Source organism: Chelonia mydas, chromosome 8 (assembly GCF_015237465.2).
Source record: "Chelonia mydas isolate rCheMyd1 chromosome 8, rCheMyd1.pri.v2, whole genome shotgun sequence".
NCBI classification, from domain to species: Eukaryota; Metazoa; Chordata; order Testudines; family Cheloniidae; genus Chelonia; species Chelonia mydas.
Window position 1 is genome coordinate 34,230,973 of NC_057854.1, and position 17,739 is coordinate 34,248,711.

Genomic DNA, 17,739 nt, shown 5'->3' on the forward strand with positions numbered 1-17,739 from the left:
CCCAGCTCACCTCCGCTCCGCCTCCTCCCCTGAACGTGGAGCGGAGGTGAGCTGGGGGGGGGAGAGGCGAGGAGGTACCCCGGGGGGGAGCGCAGGGGAACCGCTCCCCGCCCCAGCTCACCTCTGCCTCCCTTGGCCTTAGCGCAAAGCCACTGCCTGCTTCTCAGCTCTCCCTGGCTTCCCACGTGAACAGTTGATTCGTGGGAAGCCGGGGGGGGGGGGGGGGAGAAGCAGAGCGGGGCGGCGCATTCAGGGGAGGAGGCGGAGCGGAAGTGAGGTGAGCTGGGGCGGGTGTGGAGCTGCCAGTCAGTGCTCTACACCCACCAAATTTTCCCCGTGGGTGCTCCGGCCCTGGAGCACCCACAGAGTCGGCACCTAAGGAGCCACTTTTGATGTCATCAGTGGGGGGAGCGGCTGCTCCCCCTGCTCCCCCCCAGCCATGCTCCCCCACCCCAGGAGCCAGAGGGACCTGCCGGATGCTTCCTGGGAGCTGCCCCCTGGCAGGTCCCTCTGGCTCTTGGGGGGGGGTGGGCACCCACTACGGTGGTCCTCAAGACCCTCCTGCCCAGTTCTGGGGGCAGTCAGAGGACAGGGGAGGGGGGTGGATGGGGCAGGGGTCGGGGGGGGCCACGACCCCCTCGTGCGGTGAGGAGGGAACCGGTTGTTAAGATTTTGGCAGCTCATCACTGAGTTCATGGATTAGGGACCCAATCTTATGGGGTTCCAGGGGTTTCTGTATAGATTATTTAGGTTAATCCTTCTATCTACCCAATGGGACTCAGTCAGTCTAGAAGACACCATCAGCGATGCTTAGTTTTGCAGTTCTCAAACTGTGGATTTGTGTCTCCAGAGACAACAACATGCTTGTTAACAGCAAAAATGTTTTTTAATAAATATATAGAGGTGAGAAATAACAGACCTCAACCCCATTGTCCCTCCGCAAATTTGTGTACATAGTCAATCCCTTACCTCTCCCTAAAAGTGCAAAGTTTCAAAAAGTTCGATGAATACAAGATTGTTGGGGGCGAAATAGATCTGGACAAGGAGAAGAAGTCCGGAGACAAATGTGAGAAAGGAGTGACAAGCAGTAGAAACATAAGTGAAACTGTTTGAGCAGCATATTCCAGAAGTCTTGAACTCTTTCTGAATGTAGCCTTCATTGATTTGAGATCTACCATACCATTCTCTCACTAGAATGGAAAACCTATAATGGCAGCTGGCCGTAAAAGAGACCCAGTTTGGGAATAAAAACCAGTCAAGAAATATAAGTTTGCTAATGATGTTTTAAAGAAAATATCATAGAATCTCAGGTTTGGAAGGGACCAGGGGGTCATCTAGTCCAACCCCCTGCTCAAAGCAGGACCAATCCCCAATTTTGCCACAGATCCCTAAATGGCCCCCTCAAGGATTGAACTCACAATGCGGGGTTTAACAGGCTGGTGCTCAAACCACTGAGCTATTGCACTGGTGGAAGTCACTTAAGCACTTGGATTCAGAGACTGATGAAGTGATAATCTCACTTTGAACAGTAGTAGCTTCTTCTGCCAGTGTAGAAAGAATATTTTCTTCCTTTGGACTAATTCATTCCAAACTGAGTAATTGTTTGGGACCTGAAAAAGCAGGAAAGCTTGTTTTTCTTTTCCAGATTATGAACAAACAGGAAAATGAACGTGAAGATGACTGAGTTAGCTACAGAAGCCAATATTTTAAGTTTCTCATGTTGACCTGGCTGACAGTCAATTTAAAAAAAATGTTTAAAAATATTTCATTTAAAATTGTTTTTAACTAAAAACAAACCTGATTTTAAAAAACTTGAATGTTAAGCTAAATTCAAAAATTCATATGCTTGTTTTGTTAAAATATGATATGTTTGCTGTTGAAGGGAAAAAAATCCAGAATGCGTAAAGTTGTTGTTTTAGTTAAATAAAACAAATTTAAATGTCTGTCTGGTGATATTCTCCTCCTAATACAGCATGGCAAGTAAATTCTCCAAATATTAATGGTTAACCTGTTGAATTGGAGATAGTTCACCTCCCAGTGCCTTCATAAATATCTGCTTCAATTACCTTTGGTAAATGAAATAACCAATCATTCATTTTCTGATATAGCTGTAAAACTAATCTGAAGAGTTTTCAAAATAAATCACTTTAAAAAAGTATAGTGTGTACCTTCTAAAAATGAAACCTACATCTATCTCTGAGTTGTGAAGACTATGTATTAAGGTTATAACAACCAACAAGAATGCACTTTTATGTAGAAATCCATGATTAAATTGAGTCTTCTTGACTAGTGATTTAAATCAAATCCACCCTGTTACAGATGAAATCTGAAATGAGATCAAGAACCAGGAAGGCGGAGAGACAGGAAGGCTATTCCAGACAGTAATGGTTGTAAAGGAGAAGGTTCTCTCTCTCTCACCCGTGTTAGAACTACGTGAAGGGACTGAGAGGAAGCCAGGGCCAGACAAGCAGCAGAAGAGAGGAGAGACAAAGGTCCATGAAGTCAGCTGGCATGAGTCCACACAGAGTATTAAAAAAGTGGAGTTGCTTGATGTTAGGGTGATGCATTTGATCCTCTTTGTAGGTGTGAAAATTCCAGCAGCAGCATGCTGGACATGCTGGAATCTAGCAATCTGGAATCTAGCTGGGATTTGGGAAGGGAGCTAAAATAGTCAAGACGAGATGACAATGACGACAGGCCTGATAAGGAAAACCACAATAACCTTCTGCAAATTGGAGAGAATAATCTATTGCCCAGCTGCTTACAAGCTCACCAGTGCTATTGGTGAAGTACATGAATAAGGCCTATACAGGATAAAAAGCCAAGTATTTATGGGAAATGGATAATAAAATGCAAGGACAGCAAAAGAAAAATTAGAATACTTCAAAAGTATTCAATACCTAAAAGTCCTAAGTGGTTTCACATGGGTTAGTTTTAGACAAGTTGTCATTTATGCAAATACTAAATTAACCAAATGGCAAGTGTATCCCTATGATCTAACCCAGACAGATAAAAAAACCCAGAGCTCTCAATCTGCTGAGAAAAGCAAAAAGTTATGCCACAATGAGAAATGTGGTACAAGTACCTGAACAGAACAAAAGATAAAGATGATGCTTACTCTATGGAGTGAATAAAACACAAGCAGTTTAACAAGTTAACTCAGGACATAATTGGAATGCCTAAGAATATAAGAACACAAGAACTGCCATACTGGGTCAGATCAAAGGTCCATCTAGCCCAGTATCCTGTCTTCCGTCAGTGACCAATGCCAGATGCCCCAGAGGGAATGAACAGAACAGGTAATCATCAGGTGATCCATCCTCTATTGCTCATTCCCAGCTTCTGGCAAACAGAGGCTAGGGACACCATCCCTGCCCATCCTGGCTATTAGCCATTGAGGAACTGCTGAGCAAAGGAAAATTCGCAGGTTAAATGAGCCTCATAACTTTGAGCCTGAAGAGATCAGAGATTTGTCTTTTTCTTAATAGTATCTGGTATGACAACAAGAGTTCTTTGACAAACTGTTTATTTGCTTAGAGAAATCATTCTCCCTAAACAAAAGTTGCATGTTACAGCATCTTTCTTTACAAATGTCTTGGAAAAGGTGTGTGCCTTGCAGTTCCTGAGGCATGGTATCCATGGTGATACACTGGCCTGCAGCCAGAAAGGGTCTAGAAAGGTAACACCTTGAATGAGCATTCAAACCTTCCAAAGTAAAAAAAGTCTAAAGGAAGTGGCAAGTTGAGCAGAGAACACTGAAGTCCTAGCTCATTACAAGCATTAAGCCAAATGTTAAAAATGTTAGGTTCTATGTGCCAGGCAAGCATATGGCAAAACTGGCCAATGGCGATGTTAAAACAGAACCCTTTGGGTTCAGAGATGGTTAGGGAAGCAAAATGCAGGGAGGGGACTAGTCAAGGCACTGGTAATGGTAAATAGAGCCTTCACTTCTAGGTCACCAGTTCAAATCCAACCCAGTTCAGTAAAGGTGCAAAGGAATAATATATATATGGCTCCTTTCTACCATCTAAAGCATTATGATACAAACTATCACAAGCAGCACCTTCAACCCCAAGGCTATGTGATGGAAAGTGTCCTTCTCATATCCCTTGGGGTAGTACCTACCCATGAAATTTGAGGCACACGTGTGAGGAAGCTTGCACTGCCATTGCCTATGCTGTACCTGCTCTGTGGTGAAACAGAGGACTTCTGTCTCTAGGGCTGTGAATTCAGGACTCTTCACCAGCATTAAATTCACATTAAATGAATAAAACACAAAGTGAAATGAGCAGTAAAGCAAGTACAGCTGTGCCCTCTGATCCATTACGCACTGCCTTGAAAGGAAAAAGGGCTTACAACAACAACAACAACCACCTTACCATTCTGTCTGTAGTGAGCTTGGGTGAAAGTCACGCAAGCAGAGAGGGCCTGGCAGAAGGTTCTTCACACAGGATAAACCCTGTGGTAGGGATATAAGAGCAGACACACAGAGCATCCCTTGTGCGCCATGAAAGTGAGCATTCGTTCAGCACCACTCTGTCTCCATTTAGCCTGGAGTGGAGTGAAGCTGCTGAAAGGTAGGACAAAGGGCAATACGAGTGGATCCACTATTTTGTGGATTTATGGGTAGTGAGCCTCTACGTGTACGTCTACACTGCAATGTAAACCCAGGGTTCAAATTTAGGAGCAAGCCTAATCTTACTTCCATCTACAGACAAGTCATGCTGACCCTGGTCCCAGAACCCCTTCGGGTTCAGTGCATGCCTTAGTCAAGCCAGGACCCAGAGTTCAAGCCCAATGGCTTTTCAGTATAGACACAGGCCCATCAGACTCATGCTCTGGGAGTCCACCAAAAGTATTCCACAATCTCATGGGCTCACTTGCTTTGTCCTCTGGACAGTCAAGTTTTCCCACACTGCACCATAAAGGGCCAAAGTAGCCACATTTTGGGAGGGCAGCAGGAAGTCTGCGATATGGGTGGTTGGATTCAGGCCCGCATAACAAAGATAAGACAGGTTGAGACCAAGGGTTCAATAATTCTTAACGTGGGGTTACAAATGATGCTCAAGCCCTAGGTAAACAAACCCATGGTCTGCTAACTCAAGTTCTAACCCTGGGCTTACACTGCTGGGTAGACACACGCTACATGAAAAATGCTGCAGTCACTATTCTAGTCCAAATGCTCGAATACTGGCCAATGAGGGTCTGTCCTGCAGTCCAGCATCCTACCCCTGGCTTTGAAGGATGCAGGCAATTCCATAACACCCATCCCCAAATCCCTGCTTAGCTTCCCTATACCAAGGGCTTGATCCTGAGAAACAATGAACACCCACAACTTCCCTTTATTTCAATGGGAGGTGCAAGAACTCAAGATCAGGCCTAAAGTGGATTTACTGTGTCTTTGTGCAGGGATGGGTGAATTTTATCTGTAACGAATAGCTAACTTCATATAAAAACACATTTCAGCCTGTGTCAGAAAGACTTCCTGGTACTTATAAGCAGCACAATCGACTTACATAAAAGATAAAGGATTCCTGCATTTTCTCTAGTCTTCCCAATGTGGAAGCAATTTATGTGCATTGTTGTAATAATCAAGATACAAGAATTCTTTGAAACTCAAGTGGTCAACTGCCAAATTAGTTTTAAGATGACCAGGCTTCAGTTTTTGGTATGCAAAATCCATTTCAATAAACTTGCTCATCAACAGAGTTTACCAGAGTTGTTCTGCATCTCTGAACATACTGATAACAGGTTTTTACTATAATAACTGATTTAAATGATTTTTACTCCTGGTCCATTTGAGGAAATTAAGGGAACGGGCCACTTGATTAGAGATAGGTGGGTGCAGCTGAAACACCTGCAAGTATAGTACACCTAGAGCAAGATTAAGTGCTCATTTATGCTTCTGTGGTTCAAGGTTAAGCATTCACTCACTCTAATTTCTGAGTCTGCCTTTATCAAAAGCCATGCCAGGTAATTAGAAGCATTATAACTATTATTAGTTTATAATATTATTATAGCATTTTGCCACACTTGACATCTGTTGGCTGATAGATTGAACAAGTACATAAGAAATAATTATGCAGAGATTTCTTGCAAAAGAACACAATGCAGAGGACACTGAAAAAGTCAATTTTACAGAAACATGCTTGAAATGTAAGTTCTAAAATTAATAGTGAAACCTTTTTAAAACTCCTGTTAAACAAAACTTTGTATTTAAAATAGGCAGTTGTTAAAAATAAATGTATTTTGGAAATTTAAAAGCAGATACCTGGCACAGCCTCTCCCCAGAAACATCACACACATCTGTACAGGGACTCTTCCCTTGCAACCCAGAGGTTTTGAAAGCATCTCCCCTTCTTTTGCAGACACTAGCATCAGACTTTGTGAATTACTGGCAAAGATTCTCATTCTGCAGGCAAACAACATAAACTCATGGTTCAGGACTGCTCTAACCTGCTCACTGAAAATCCTATAGTATTATCAACACATACCTAGAATAAATTATAGATTATTTCATCCCATGAAGCCAAGTGTTTTACAAACTATATTTGGGACCCAAATCATCCAACACCCATATAAGTACATTCATCCAACAGATACAGCCATATTTTTGAGTATCTTAAGCCTCTATGTAGCACTATTTACACTACCCAGCCCTTTGAGACAAGACGAATAATCAGAGAAACCATAGAGATAATTTAGGGAAGCAGAATCTAATTGCCTAGACTAATATTTGGTCAAGGCACCCCGTATTTGTGTAAGGGTTATGGGAACCTTAAAGACAAGTGAACAAGAACTTGCTTTTACATCTCATTGGAAATACAGCCCCCTACAGCAGCACAATGCTCCACATAACACCAGACTTTGGCATTGGTTAAGTATTGAATTACAAGGAGGGGGTGCCATTCACTATTCCCCCACCATTTTCCCAACATTCCTCAAGTGCAACTTTGTGAGAGGAAGCAGAGAGTTATGGTTAACATACTTAAGCTAACCAGTTTCAGCAGATGAATGTGGTGAAAAACAGGGTCAATCCTGACTGCATTATAGTCAATAGTTTTGCCATGGACTTCAATGAGGCAAGAATTTCACCCCACAACTACAATAAAATGACAGAGCTCAGCCATGCAGTTGCCAGCAAAGAAAGAAGACACAGTGGATGCGTGACCCTAAGAGCATCCCAGTGCCAGAGGGCTCACTGGAATCAGGTAATGAGTTTCAGCTGGCCTGACCAATTTGGTGTACCCCAACTCACTATGGTTATAATCTGTATCTAAAAGGTGTCATGTAATGTGTCATTGGAAAACTAGTAACTCACTGACCATTAATATACTTGTATGATGTATGAGGGGAGGGGCGGGGGGGGGGGAGGATGGAAAAGAGGGGAGAGGTATTAAGAGTTTTGGACATATAATGGAATTTGACTAAAAAAAAATGTTTAAGCCAGATATGTCTGGGGAGCTGGTAAACAGGTATGCCCTAGACAAAGGAATGTGTTTGCTTCTCTGACTAGCCTGCTTCTCAGGAAGAGACAATGAAGGGTCATTTACACATAAGGTAAACAAAGTTATCAGGTGGGGAGAACACGGCATGGCATCTACTCCCCTGCAAGAGAGAGAAATTTTATTTTATTTATAAAGACAGGGGGGCACCTCAAACGATAAGTAATTGAATCCACTGACTGCATACAATATTGCTGTATTATAACAGTGTATCAAGTAAGATACTTTCTGAAAGCTAATGGCACACTGATGATTAATATCACCGTGAAATGTATGTATTAACACTATATAAAGAACTATAGATACTCACTGACATTATGCTTTACAATCTGTGACCAAATAAACGGAAAAACAGGTTTTCACCAGACAGGAAGGAAGACAGCCATCTGTCTCCAAAGAAATTAAGCAAAGTGTGACCTAAAATATGGAAGCCCCATCTATACAAAAATCAGCAGGAGGAATAGGAAGACCACAGGAAGGAAAGACCACCATGAGCTTATCTTGCCCTCTTTAAACTAGGTCATTAAACTTTGAAATCTATAAGCAGAGACAGAAAGCCATTTTGGCATCCATCACTAGAGAGGCACAAAGGGCTAGAGCTCTCGCAAGCTGAGAAAGATGGATTCTTCAACCAAGGAGAAAGGAGGTGCTGATGTCTCTGGGAACTGAATATAGGTGAGAAACTTGCTTAAGCAAAGAACTTTCACCTAGGAAGACACAGGAAGCCTGCACCTTGTACTTCTGTGGAAGATTCTGACTGAGGGAAAGTCAGTCATGGCATGGTAGAAGGAAGACTGGTGAGAAAAAAAAAAAAAAAAAAAACACCATCTTGAACAAAGCCTGTACCTTGCTAGATTAAATTTTTGACTTTCAGATATGTATTTTCACTTTGATTTGCCCGTAACCCTTTCTATGTTTATTCCTTTTAGTTGACATTACTTATGTCCTATTGTTAATAAATGGAATTTATTTTTACTATAAGGAACTCAGGGCTATGTTTGAAGGAAAGGGTATATTTACCCTAGTTAAATAAATAAACTAATGTGCTTTTGTCTCTTTAAAAGTAGCAAACCTAATTATTTCTCCAAGTGGTCCAGGAGCACATGGGATGCTTCAAGGAACACAGTTTGGGGAAAATTCGGGACTGGGAGTGTGTTGGAGGTCACCCTGCAAGTGGTAACCAAAGCTGGTAGAAGCCCACAAGCAGCTGTTGAGCCGCTGGGGTCAGAGTTATTGATCCATGGATTTACAGCACACAGACACTCATGGTGTGACCTGCATGCTCACTGGTTGGTTGCTGGTGTCCAGGTTGCAAGCAACAGCAACAGGGCATTTCAGGCATCTAGGATTACAGGTGGTGACACAATCCTTCACTCATCTGGACTGCATCCCAGAATGTGACAGGATGGGACTGTGTTTTAGAAAGGCACTGACCGCTTTAAATTCACGACAGTGGGAAGTGGTGTTGGGGGCATTTAGGACTAGTCAGAGCCAGCCATTGATATTTTCTCCCATTAAATGTATATGGATTAAAGCAGTCACTCTGGATTAAATCAATAAATACACAGAGGTTGAGTCCTAATCTACACAGGGAAATTGACTCACAAGGCTATAGCAGAATATTATTCCAGAATGAAGTCACTTTTGTTCTGGAATAGTGTCCATATGTAACCCACAGACCACTTCATGCCAACTGGCAGAGGGTACAGGGATGCACAGGGATCCCTGAATCAGATATATGCATATTAGTTCACCAAAGGGTGGCATGTGATCATCATAAACACTGCAAAATGTATACACAGATAATATTTAAGAAGTTATGTATCTATACTGAAAATTATATTCTTAAGGATTTGGGATTAAGGCAGGTCACCAGGACGTGACATACCTCAAAAACGTTTCTTTCGGCACATGGTAATAGACGATTATCGCTGTCTGGTCATAAGTGTATTGCCCGCCTCACAATCTATGTCTGTTTGCATACTGAGCCTGGTGCTAATCAAGAGATTGCAAAATCAACAAGAGAGGAAAGCCACTTGAAGGAACAGTGAGCAGAGGGTATCCTAACGGCAAAGGATTGTTCTGCTATATCTAGGGAGAACCAAGAGACACTTTGGATTCTTCACCAAGGAGACAAGCTAACAGCATGTTTGTCTTATGAAAGCAGGATCACAGCCAGCCTGAAAGGATGCTGGGTGAGCAATACTCCACAAGACATCAGAGTACCATGTTAATTAAGTCTATGCTCTAGAATGCATTTTAAGATTTTATTTTATCTGTAACCATTGTTTCCACTACTTCTACCTGATATCACAAACAAAACAAAGCAGAGATTCATCCTTGATTTCACTATAAACATATCTAAATGCTGTGTGTGTGAAAGCAAAACTGTGATCTGAGATGGAGCTGGTAAACTGGGGTGTATTGTTTCTTTGGAAGCAACAGATCTGTAAATACCGTAACTGCCAAGTGGAACAGTGGCTGGACACTCCAGGGAGCTAAGCAGAGGGCAGAGTGTGCCTTTCCCTAACCTGAAGAAAGGCAGTGAGGCCTGCGCAGGCCTAAAAGGGAGTGCTTGTATTGCCTATGGAGTTGGGGAGCCGATCTCTGGGAGATACAGACATGGCTTCCTCATGCGAAGGGCAAGTGGGAGCGAGGTGCCTCACACTACACAGGGAGCTATTCCAGAACAGCTTATTCCAACACAGCTAGATCAATTTCCCCGTGTGCACAAGACCAAAGTCTCACTTTGTGAGGGTTATAATAGAAGCAATAAAGACAAGCAGAATATTAGAGTGCACATTCTCTCTTTTATATGGTAGCAGATGTTATACATTTGTACCAAGTAGAAAAATGGTCCAAACATTAACAGAATGCAGCTCATTCACTTTCCCACTGACCAGAGTTAAAAGTTATTGCACTGGAATTTAGAAACCAACTCACATACTGAACAAGAGTGAGCAGGTTATCAAACTAAAGATAGATTCCTGCACTTAGAGTGCATATGCTGAAATGAATTACACAGGGGAGCCTGGCTTAAACCCAGGGAGATGCTCAGGGCTTACCTCTCATTTCAATTCCTCTTCCTCTCTTTTACTGTTTGACAGTTGGAAACAGCACCTGGAAGTTGTTTGTTTGCCATTGTAATGCAGCTCTCCACATGACCTACTCTGAGGACTACAAGCGGATCTTGTAGGTGGAAGGAAGGACTGAACAGTTAGGGTAAGGGCATAGCAGGCTCATACTGGCTGTGGGGTGTCAGATAATACCTTGCCACCTGAGAAGCCACATAATAATGGAAGCAGCTGGACCAAACTTGGGACTGACCACAGAACAAAAATAAAGGTACTCAGAGAGAATTTTCCCAGTGGAAAACAGCTTAGCAAGGACTTCACGGGGGGCGGGGGGGGGGGGGGCCAGCCATAGCTGTCATGAGCTGAGTCCAATGGAGGGTGGCCCTGACGAAGAGATGTAGCTGAGATATGCTGCCCATAGGGAATAGCCTCTGACAGATACCAGCCTAGGAAAGGTTTCATAGCAGAGCCCAGGAAGGCACCCTTTCTGCAATAGACAAATCCCAGTTTGTGTTGACTTTTCAAGATGTCAGTGTCCTTTAAAAACAACTATGTCTTGAGAAGGAGCGCATTAGGTCTTGACTACACAGGAAAGTTTTATCAGTTATACCAATATAACACACATGCCTCAAGTGGACACTCTTATTGCAGTGTAAGAGCGGCTGGGGGGGGGGGGGGGGGCATAGCTTAAACCCCTTCCCAAGCTAAACAAAAAAATAGTACTCATATTCCAGTTTAAGAGTGTCTATGCAGGCAGGTTATATCATTGTAACCACATCAGTTTAAATTTACACAGGGTTCTCAAACTTCATTGCACCGCGACCCCCTCTGACAACAAAAATTACCACATGACCCGAGGAGGGGGAACCTAAGTCTGAGCCTGCCCGAGCCCCACCGCCAGGGGCAGGAGGGGAGGGAGAAAGAGCAAAGCCCAAGCCCCATCGCCCTGGGCTGGGGGGGGCCAAAGCCCAAGGGCTTCAGCATCAGGCAGGGGGCCTGTAACCTGAGCCTTGCCACCCAAGGCTGAAGCCCTTAGGGTTTGGCCACGGGTGGTAGGGCTCGGTTTCAAGCTTCAGTCCTGGACCCCAGAAAGTCTAATGCCAGTGCTGGTGACCCCATTAAAATGGGGTCCCAATCCACTTTGGGGTCCCGACCACAGTTTGAGAACCAGTGAGATAACTAACTCAAATTACAGGTTTCAGAGTGGTAACCATGTTAGTCTGTATCAGCAAAAAACAACGAGGCATCCTTGTGGCACCTTAGAGACTAACAAATTTATTTGGGCATAAGCTTTCATAGGCTAAAACCCACTTCATCAGATGCATGGAGAGAAAAATACAGTAAGCAGTGTGTGTGTGTGTGTGTGTATATATATATATATATTACAGCACATGAAAAGATAGGAGTTGCCTCACCAAGTGGGGGGGGTCAGTGCTAACGAGGCCAATTAAATTAAGGTGGAACTACAGTTGTCAAGAAGGGATGAATATCAACAGCAAGAAAATTACCTTTGTAGTGCTAATGAGGCCAATGCAATCAAGGTGGACGTCACTCATTCTAATAGTTGACAAGAAGGTGTGAGTATCAGCAGAAGGAAAACTACTTTTTGTAGTGACCCATCCACTCCCAGTCTTTATTCAGGCCTAATTTGATGGTGTCCAGTTTGCAAATTAATTCCAGTTCTGCAGTTTCACGCTGAAGTCTGGTTTTGAAGTTTTTTTGTTGAAGAATTGCCACTTTTAAGTCCGTTATTGAGTGTCCAGGGAGACTGAAATGCTCTCCTACTGGTTTTTGAATGTTACAATTCTTGATGTCTGATTTGTGTCCACTTATTCTTTTGCATAGAGACTGTCCGGTTTGGCCAATGTACATGGCAGAGAGGCATTGCTGGCACATGATGGCATATATCATATTGGTAGATGTGCAGGTGAACGAGCCCCTGATGGTGTGACTGATGTGGTTAGGTCTTATGATGGTGTCCCCTGAATAAATATGCAGACAGAGTTGGCAACGGGGTTTGTTGCAGGGATTGATTCCTGGGTTAGTGTTTTTGTAGTGTGGTATGTAGTTGCTGGTGAGAATTTACAAACCTGAAACAGGGGGCAAGGTTTGCAAACCTCTGGTGAATCTTGGACTGAATTTCAAGCGATAGCAAACCTATTTAGGGTTTCCAAATAGAACACAGTTAGGGCTCGGCTACACTTGCAGATGTAGAGCGCTAAGACTTAAACCAGCCTTCAGAGACCGCAGCAGAGAAAACGCTGCAGTGTGTTTACATGGTCAGCTGCACGAGCACTGGCATAGCCACATTAGCAGCTCTTGCAATGCCACAAAGAGCAGTGCATTGTGGTAGCTATCCCAGTGTGCAAGTGGCTACGGCATGCTTTTCAAATGGCGGGGGGGGTGGAGTGTGTTGTGTGTTTGTGGGGGGAGAGAATGTGTTTTGGGGGGCAGAGTGTGTCAGCATGCTGTCTTGTGAGTTCAGACAGCAGCAGACCTCCCTTCCCCCCGCCTCTCTCTCTCTCTCTCACATACTCACAGCAGCATTCCACAGTATTGGTTCGCTTTGTCCCGGGGCAGATAAGCATGCCAGCTGTCAGAAACAGATCTTTGAAAGGGGATATCCACATGCCTGCAGCTGAGTTCAAAACAGTGACAAGAGTGGCCACTTGACTTCAGGGGATTATGGGACGTTTCCGGATGCCAATCACAGCGCAGTAATGCAACACATCATCCACACTGACATCCAGGCATTTCAGCCAGGGCGCAGCAAGCTTTATGCTTCTGGTGAAGGTGGATTACCAGGAGCGCTCCAGCTGCAGAGTCCAGGTGCTCTAAGTGCCTTGCCAGTGTGGACACCTCAAGAGTTAGGGGGCCCGGGGCTGATTTAATGCACTCTAACTTGCAAGTGTAGCCAAGGCCTCAGTTTGGGCTGAGTCTGACTTTGTCTTTGGGGGATTTTTTGAAATAGAAGCTTTGAGTGTGAAAATTCTAATGACGTAAAAGAAGTTTACTCAAAGCTTCACAAACCGGTACTGCCTTATTTTACATGGCGAAATCCCAGCAGAAACTGTGTTTTCTGTCATCACTCATTTCAGGTGCTAAGAATATCTTTGTGTTAATAATAAATAGCTAGCTTTATATAGCACTCCTGATCTACGAGTGCTTGACAAATATTAATTAAAGTTGACTTGCGTACTTCACAAAGGGGAGTTAAGTATTATTTCCCAGATGGGGAAACTGAGTTAGAGAGAGTTTAAGTGATTTGCACAAGGTCAAAGAGGAAGTCAGTGGTGGAGCCAGGATTAGAACTCAGGTGCTCCAGGCTCTCATCCTCAAGTTCAGCCTGCTGACCCACTACCTCACAAAACCTCCACAGACCAATGTTGGCTATATTTAATATGCTATCATTTCTGTCTATCTTGAGCCAGTACCTTTTAAATAAGCCTCATCTTCAACTTCACTGTGACACAAAAAGAGTAAGAGGGGATTTTGGGGGAAGGATGAGGATATGCTCCTCGATAGGATGAGTAAAAAGAGGCTTGTTGAGGACATTTTTACTGTTAAATGTAAATAAATTCAGAATTGGACCAATAAGAGAGAGTAGAAGGTAATATAGTAGTAGTATATAAAAAATTAATCATGGTTACCTGTCACTTCCTTATAGCAAGGGTGGAGCCATGCTTTGTACATTCAAGGGGTATGCTGGCAACTTGCCAGGAATCCACACATCACACTTAGTTTCCATAAATAGAGTAGATTTACATCCCCTTCAGCTACAAGGGAGATGTGGGCCTGCATAGACAAGAGGACCCAATGTGCAACACTTACTTTTCATAGGAGAAGCTACACAAGTCTCCACTAGATTCACCTCTATATTAAGGATGGTGGCATTTGCATTGTAGAATTCCCTGGGGCCACTTTCTGGATACCCTTGCCTTGGATGCAGTTATGCAGCCATCATGTTGGGACTGGATAAGAAGAGCAAATAGCAGGGTTCAATACAGCCATTTTATGGCACGATAAACAAGACGTACATTAAAAATTCCACCTCTAACAATGCCACTGTTTCAAAGATGACGTGCTCACAGCAAATATGAGCTGCATGATCTTATATAGCTGAAATAAAGACTTGTAGGATCCATTGTAAAAGGCAGGTCTTGTCACCCACCTCACACTTTAAGACCTTGTGTACACATAAAAGGTTCGTCAGTATAGCTATACTGGCACCAGCCTAACTAGTGTAAATGCAATTATATCAGCAAAAAAGAGCTTGTTCCAGTTCAGCGAGCAAAATAAGTTAAACCAGCGCGCACACACACACACACACACACACACAAAATGCTTTTGCTGGTGTAACTGTCTACACTAGGGCTTTTGCAACCATAATTATATCTAATAAATTCAATTAATAGATTACACTCTTAACTGACACCTGCAAAACTTTTAAGAGTAGACTTGGCCTAACAGAAAGGATGGGAGTATTGAATGTTTAACAAAGGCTTCCATTATCCAAAATGTTAGTCAAGCATTGCAGTTAAATGGGAGGGTTAAAAAACAAAAGAAAACAGCTTTTAGTAGGCTTATAATAAAAACCTCTTCCCCTCTCAACTGCTTGGCTTTCACTCTCTTGGCTCATATAATGCCACCATTTCACTAGTTCTCCAGTCACCTAAGGGCTGGTCTGCACACAAAGTAACTGAACTGTCCCAAAATAACTGAATCAATTTTAACCCACACCATTTGTTATTTTAATGGATGTTTTGTGTGTGGACACTCTTAAGAGTGCTCCTGATCAGGTCAGTTTTTAGTGTCTTAAGCTAAATCAAAACAGGACACTTTTATTCTAAAGTACAAGTGTCCACACGCAGAAATAGTATCATGGTAACAAAAGGTACAGACTACAAGTAATTCAGTTTTTTCAGTGCAAGTTTGTGTGTAAATAAGCCCATAGAATCTTCCAGAAGTGGACCTGGATTTCTAATGTAAAAAACAGATTGGTGGAGGAGCTCTTTTTGAAGCTGCCTTTTATTTCCAGACCTACAATATACAATACAAAAGCAGCTAAAAGGACATAAGGCCAATATTTTTTCATTGTCCAGTCACCTTTAAAAAAAAAAAAAAAAAAAACATTTTCTTACTTTCCTTTCCACTGCTCCTTACAACAGATTATAAAATCAAGAACTGCGTTATATGTATTATATTGCTTCCTTTCTTCATGTCATCTCTAACAAAACAGAAAAATTACAAAATTTAGTATAAAAATCTGTTTCTACTGGAATAAAAGCTCATGGAAACATCAGTTTTAAGTTTTGCAAAATCTAAATTTTGAGTCAAATTTGACTTAACTTTACACTAAAGCCATTTTAAAAAGATTAAGCTAATGGATACGAAAAATGAAAGGCATCTCTCCCTGGATGTTTTCAAAGCCACAAAAAACAGCCTCAGCCGAATCCAACATATCCAGAATTTCCATGGAAAGCAACAGTGCAAAACAACTCTATTTTATATTCTCTCTCACAAACACTGTATCCCACAAAGCTTCACAGAGTTATCGACAACAGAGGAAGACAAGTAGTAAGAACTAAAAGCAGAAGAGAAAAGAGGAATGCAAGTCAATGAGGCAGAGAGAGATAGAACTGAAACAATTAGTGTTAAAACTGTACCCCAGCCCAGGATATAGAGCAGGGAAGGGGCAGCATATCACCCACCACTGTACCCATAAGCATGAGACTACCACTACTGCCTAGCATCGCCAATTTTGGATGGACATACTCCCGGAGGTTTCATCACATGACAACCTTTAATTAAAGATTAATCTTTAATCCCCGTACACTCCACAACAATCCCAGAGGGCCAGCAACTCCACTGCTGCCCCACTACATCAGGCTGCTCAAATTGCAGCCCAAGGAGTTCAACCGTGTGGCATGTATCTCCCCATTTTTAACTATAAAGGTTCCCATAGCCACATACAGCAGGTCCCAGCCCACAACACAGCCAGGGGGCTCAGCTCAAGGAAGAGCATCACCCACCAGGTCCCCTCACTTCTGCTGGGAGGAAAGCATGGTGAATGCATACTGGGAACCACCAACACGAAGGGCCAGGCAGGCTAGTCGGGGGCCATGCTGTATGCCAGGCCAACTTGGCCCTGCACCACAGTAGAGTTCCCAATTTTATTTGGGCAAATTCCTGGAGGTTTTATCAAATGACATAATCTTTAACTGAAGATCACTCTTTAATTCCTGGAGACTCCAGGACAAACCTGAAGGGCTGGCAACCCTACACCAGTCCGCAGGAACACGCTACCTGCTGCGAGCCCTCGTCTGCAAGGGACAGGGAACGGGTCACACCACACACCCGTCACCTGCTCCCCAGGGCAGGAAAGAGGCACAGGCCACGCGAACACAGCAACGGGGCAAGTACGACGCAAGGCACGCCGGGAGCCGGGCACATTGAAGGGGGAGGGGCGCAAGGCGAGCCGGGCACATTGAGGGGGGAGGGGCGCAAGGCACGCCGGGAGCCGGGTACATTGAAGGGGATAGTAGGGCGCAAGTAATCTGCCCTACGTCACACAGGCCCGGCGCCCCCTCCTGCCGCGGCCCTTGAGCGGCGCCACAACCCCTCATGGACGCGGAGATCCCGGCCACCCCACTCGGCTCCTACCTGAGCCCCCAGCCTAGGCCTCTCACTGCGCACGCTCCGCAAGCCTCCCCGCTGGCGCGCACAAACACCTCCTTTCGGCCCCCGCGCACGTGACTGCGGCCACCAATCAGAGATCGGCGCATTGACTGGCTGTGCTCCGCCCACCGGAGGTTTTCACCCCGCCTCGCTCTCATAAACCTAGCCCTCGGAGACTGTTAGCCCCACCCCTTCTGTAGCTCGGGCACGGCTGACTCTACCTTGGCTGACTCTGCACCCACCGGCAGCTCCTCGACCCGCCCCAACTCACCTCCTCCCCCTCCCCTGAGCACACCGCTGCGTCCTGCTTCTCCCCCCTCCCTCCGAGCGCTTGCGCCGCGAAACAGCTCTTTTGCGTGGCAAGTGCTGGGAGGGAGGGGGGAGGAAGGCACCACGCTCGGGGGAAGAGGCGGGGCCGCGATTTGGGGAGGGGTCCAATAGGGGTAGGGAAAGGGCGGAGTTGGGGGGGGGGCAAGCACCCA

The 17,739-nt window shown here is 44.2% G+C and overlaps 1 protein-coding gene across 7 annotated transcripts in view; it reads right to left on the reverse strand.

Moving 5' to 3' along the window:
• Positions 1-17,382, reverse strand: part of SIL1 (SIL1 nucleotide exchange factor) — a 214,487-nt gene extending 197,105 nt beyond the window's left edge. Inside the window, exons 1-3 of one of the 7 annotated variants that reach the window (XM_037906284.2) lie at positions 17,243-17,316; positions 14,411-14,550; positions 6,272-6,412 (exon numbers count right to left, since the gene is read on the reverse strand). In XM_037906284.2, coding sequence (XP_037762212.1) covers positions 6,272-6,411 — 140 coding nt within the window. In that variant the 5' untranslated portion in view covers position 6,412; positions 14,411-14,550; positions 17,243-17,316. Of the gene's footprint in view, positions 1-6,271; positions 6,413-14,410; positions 14,551-16,885; positions 17,028-17,242 lie in introns of those variants that run through there. The other 6 variants (XM_037906285.2, XM_037906286.2, XM_043552723.1 and 3 more) reach the window with 6 other exon arrangements.
• Positions 17,383-17,739: the final 357 nt, after the last annotated feature.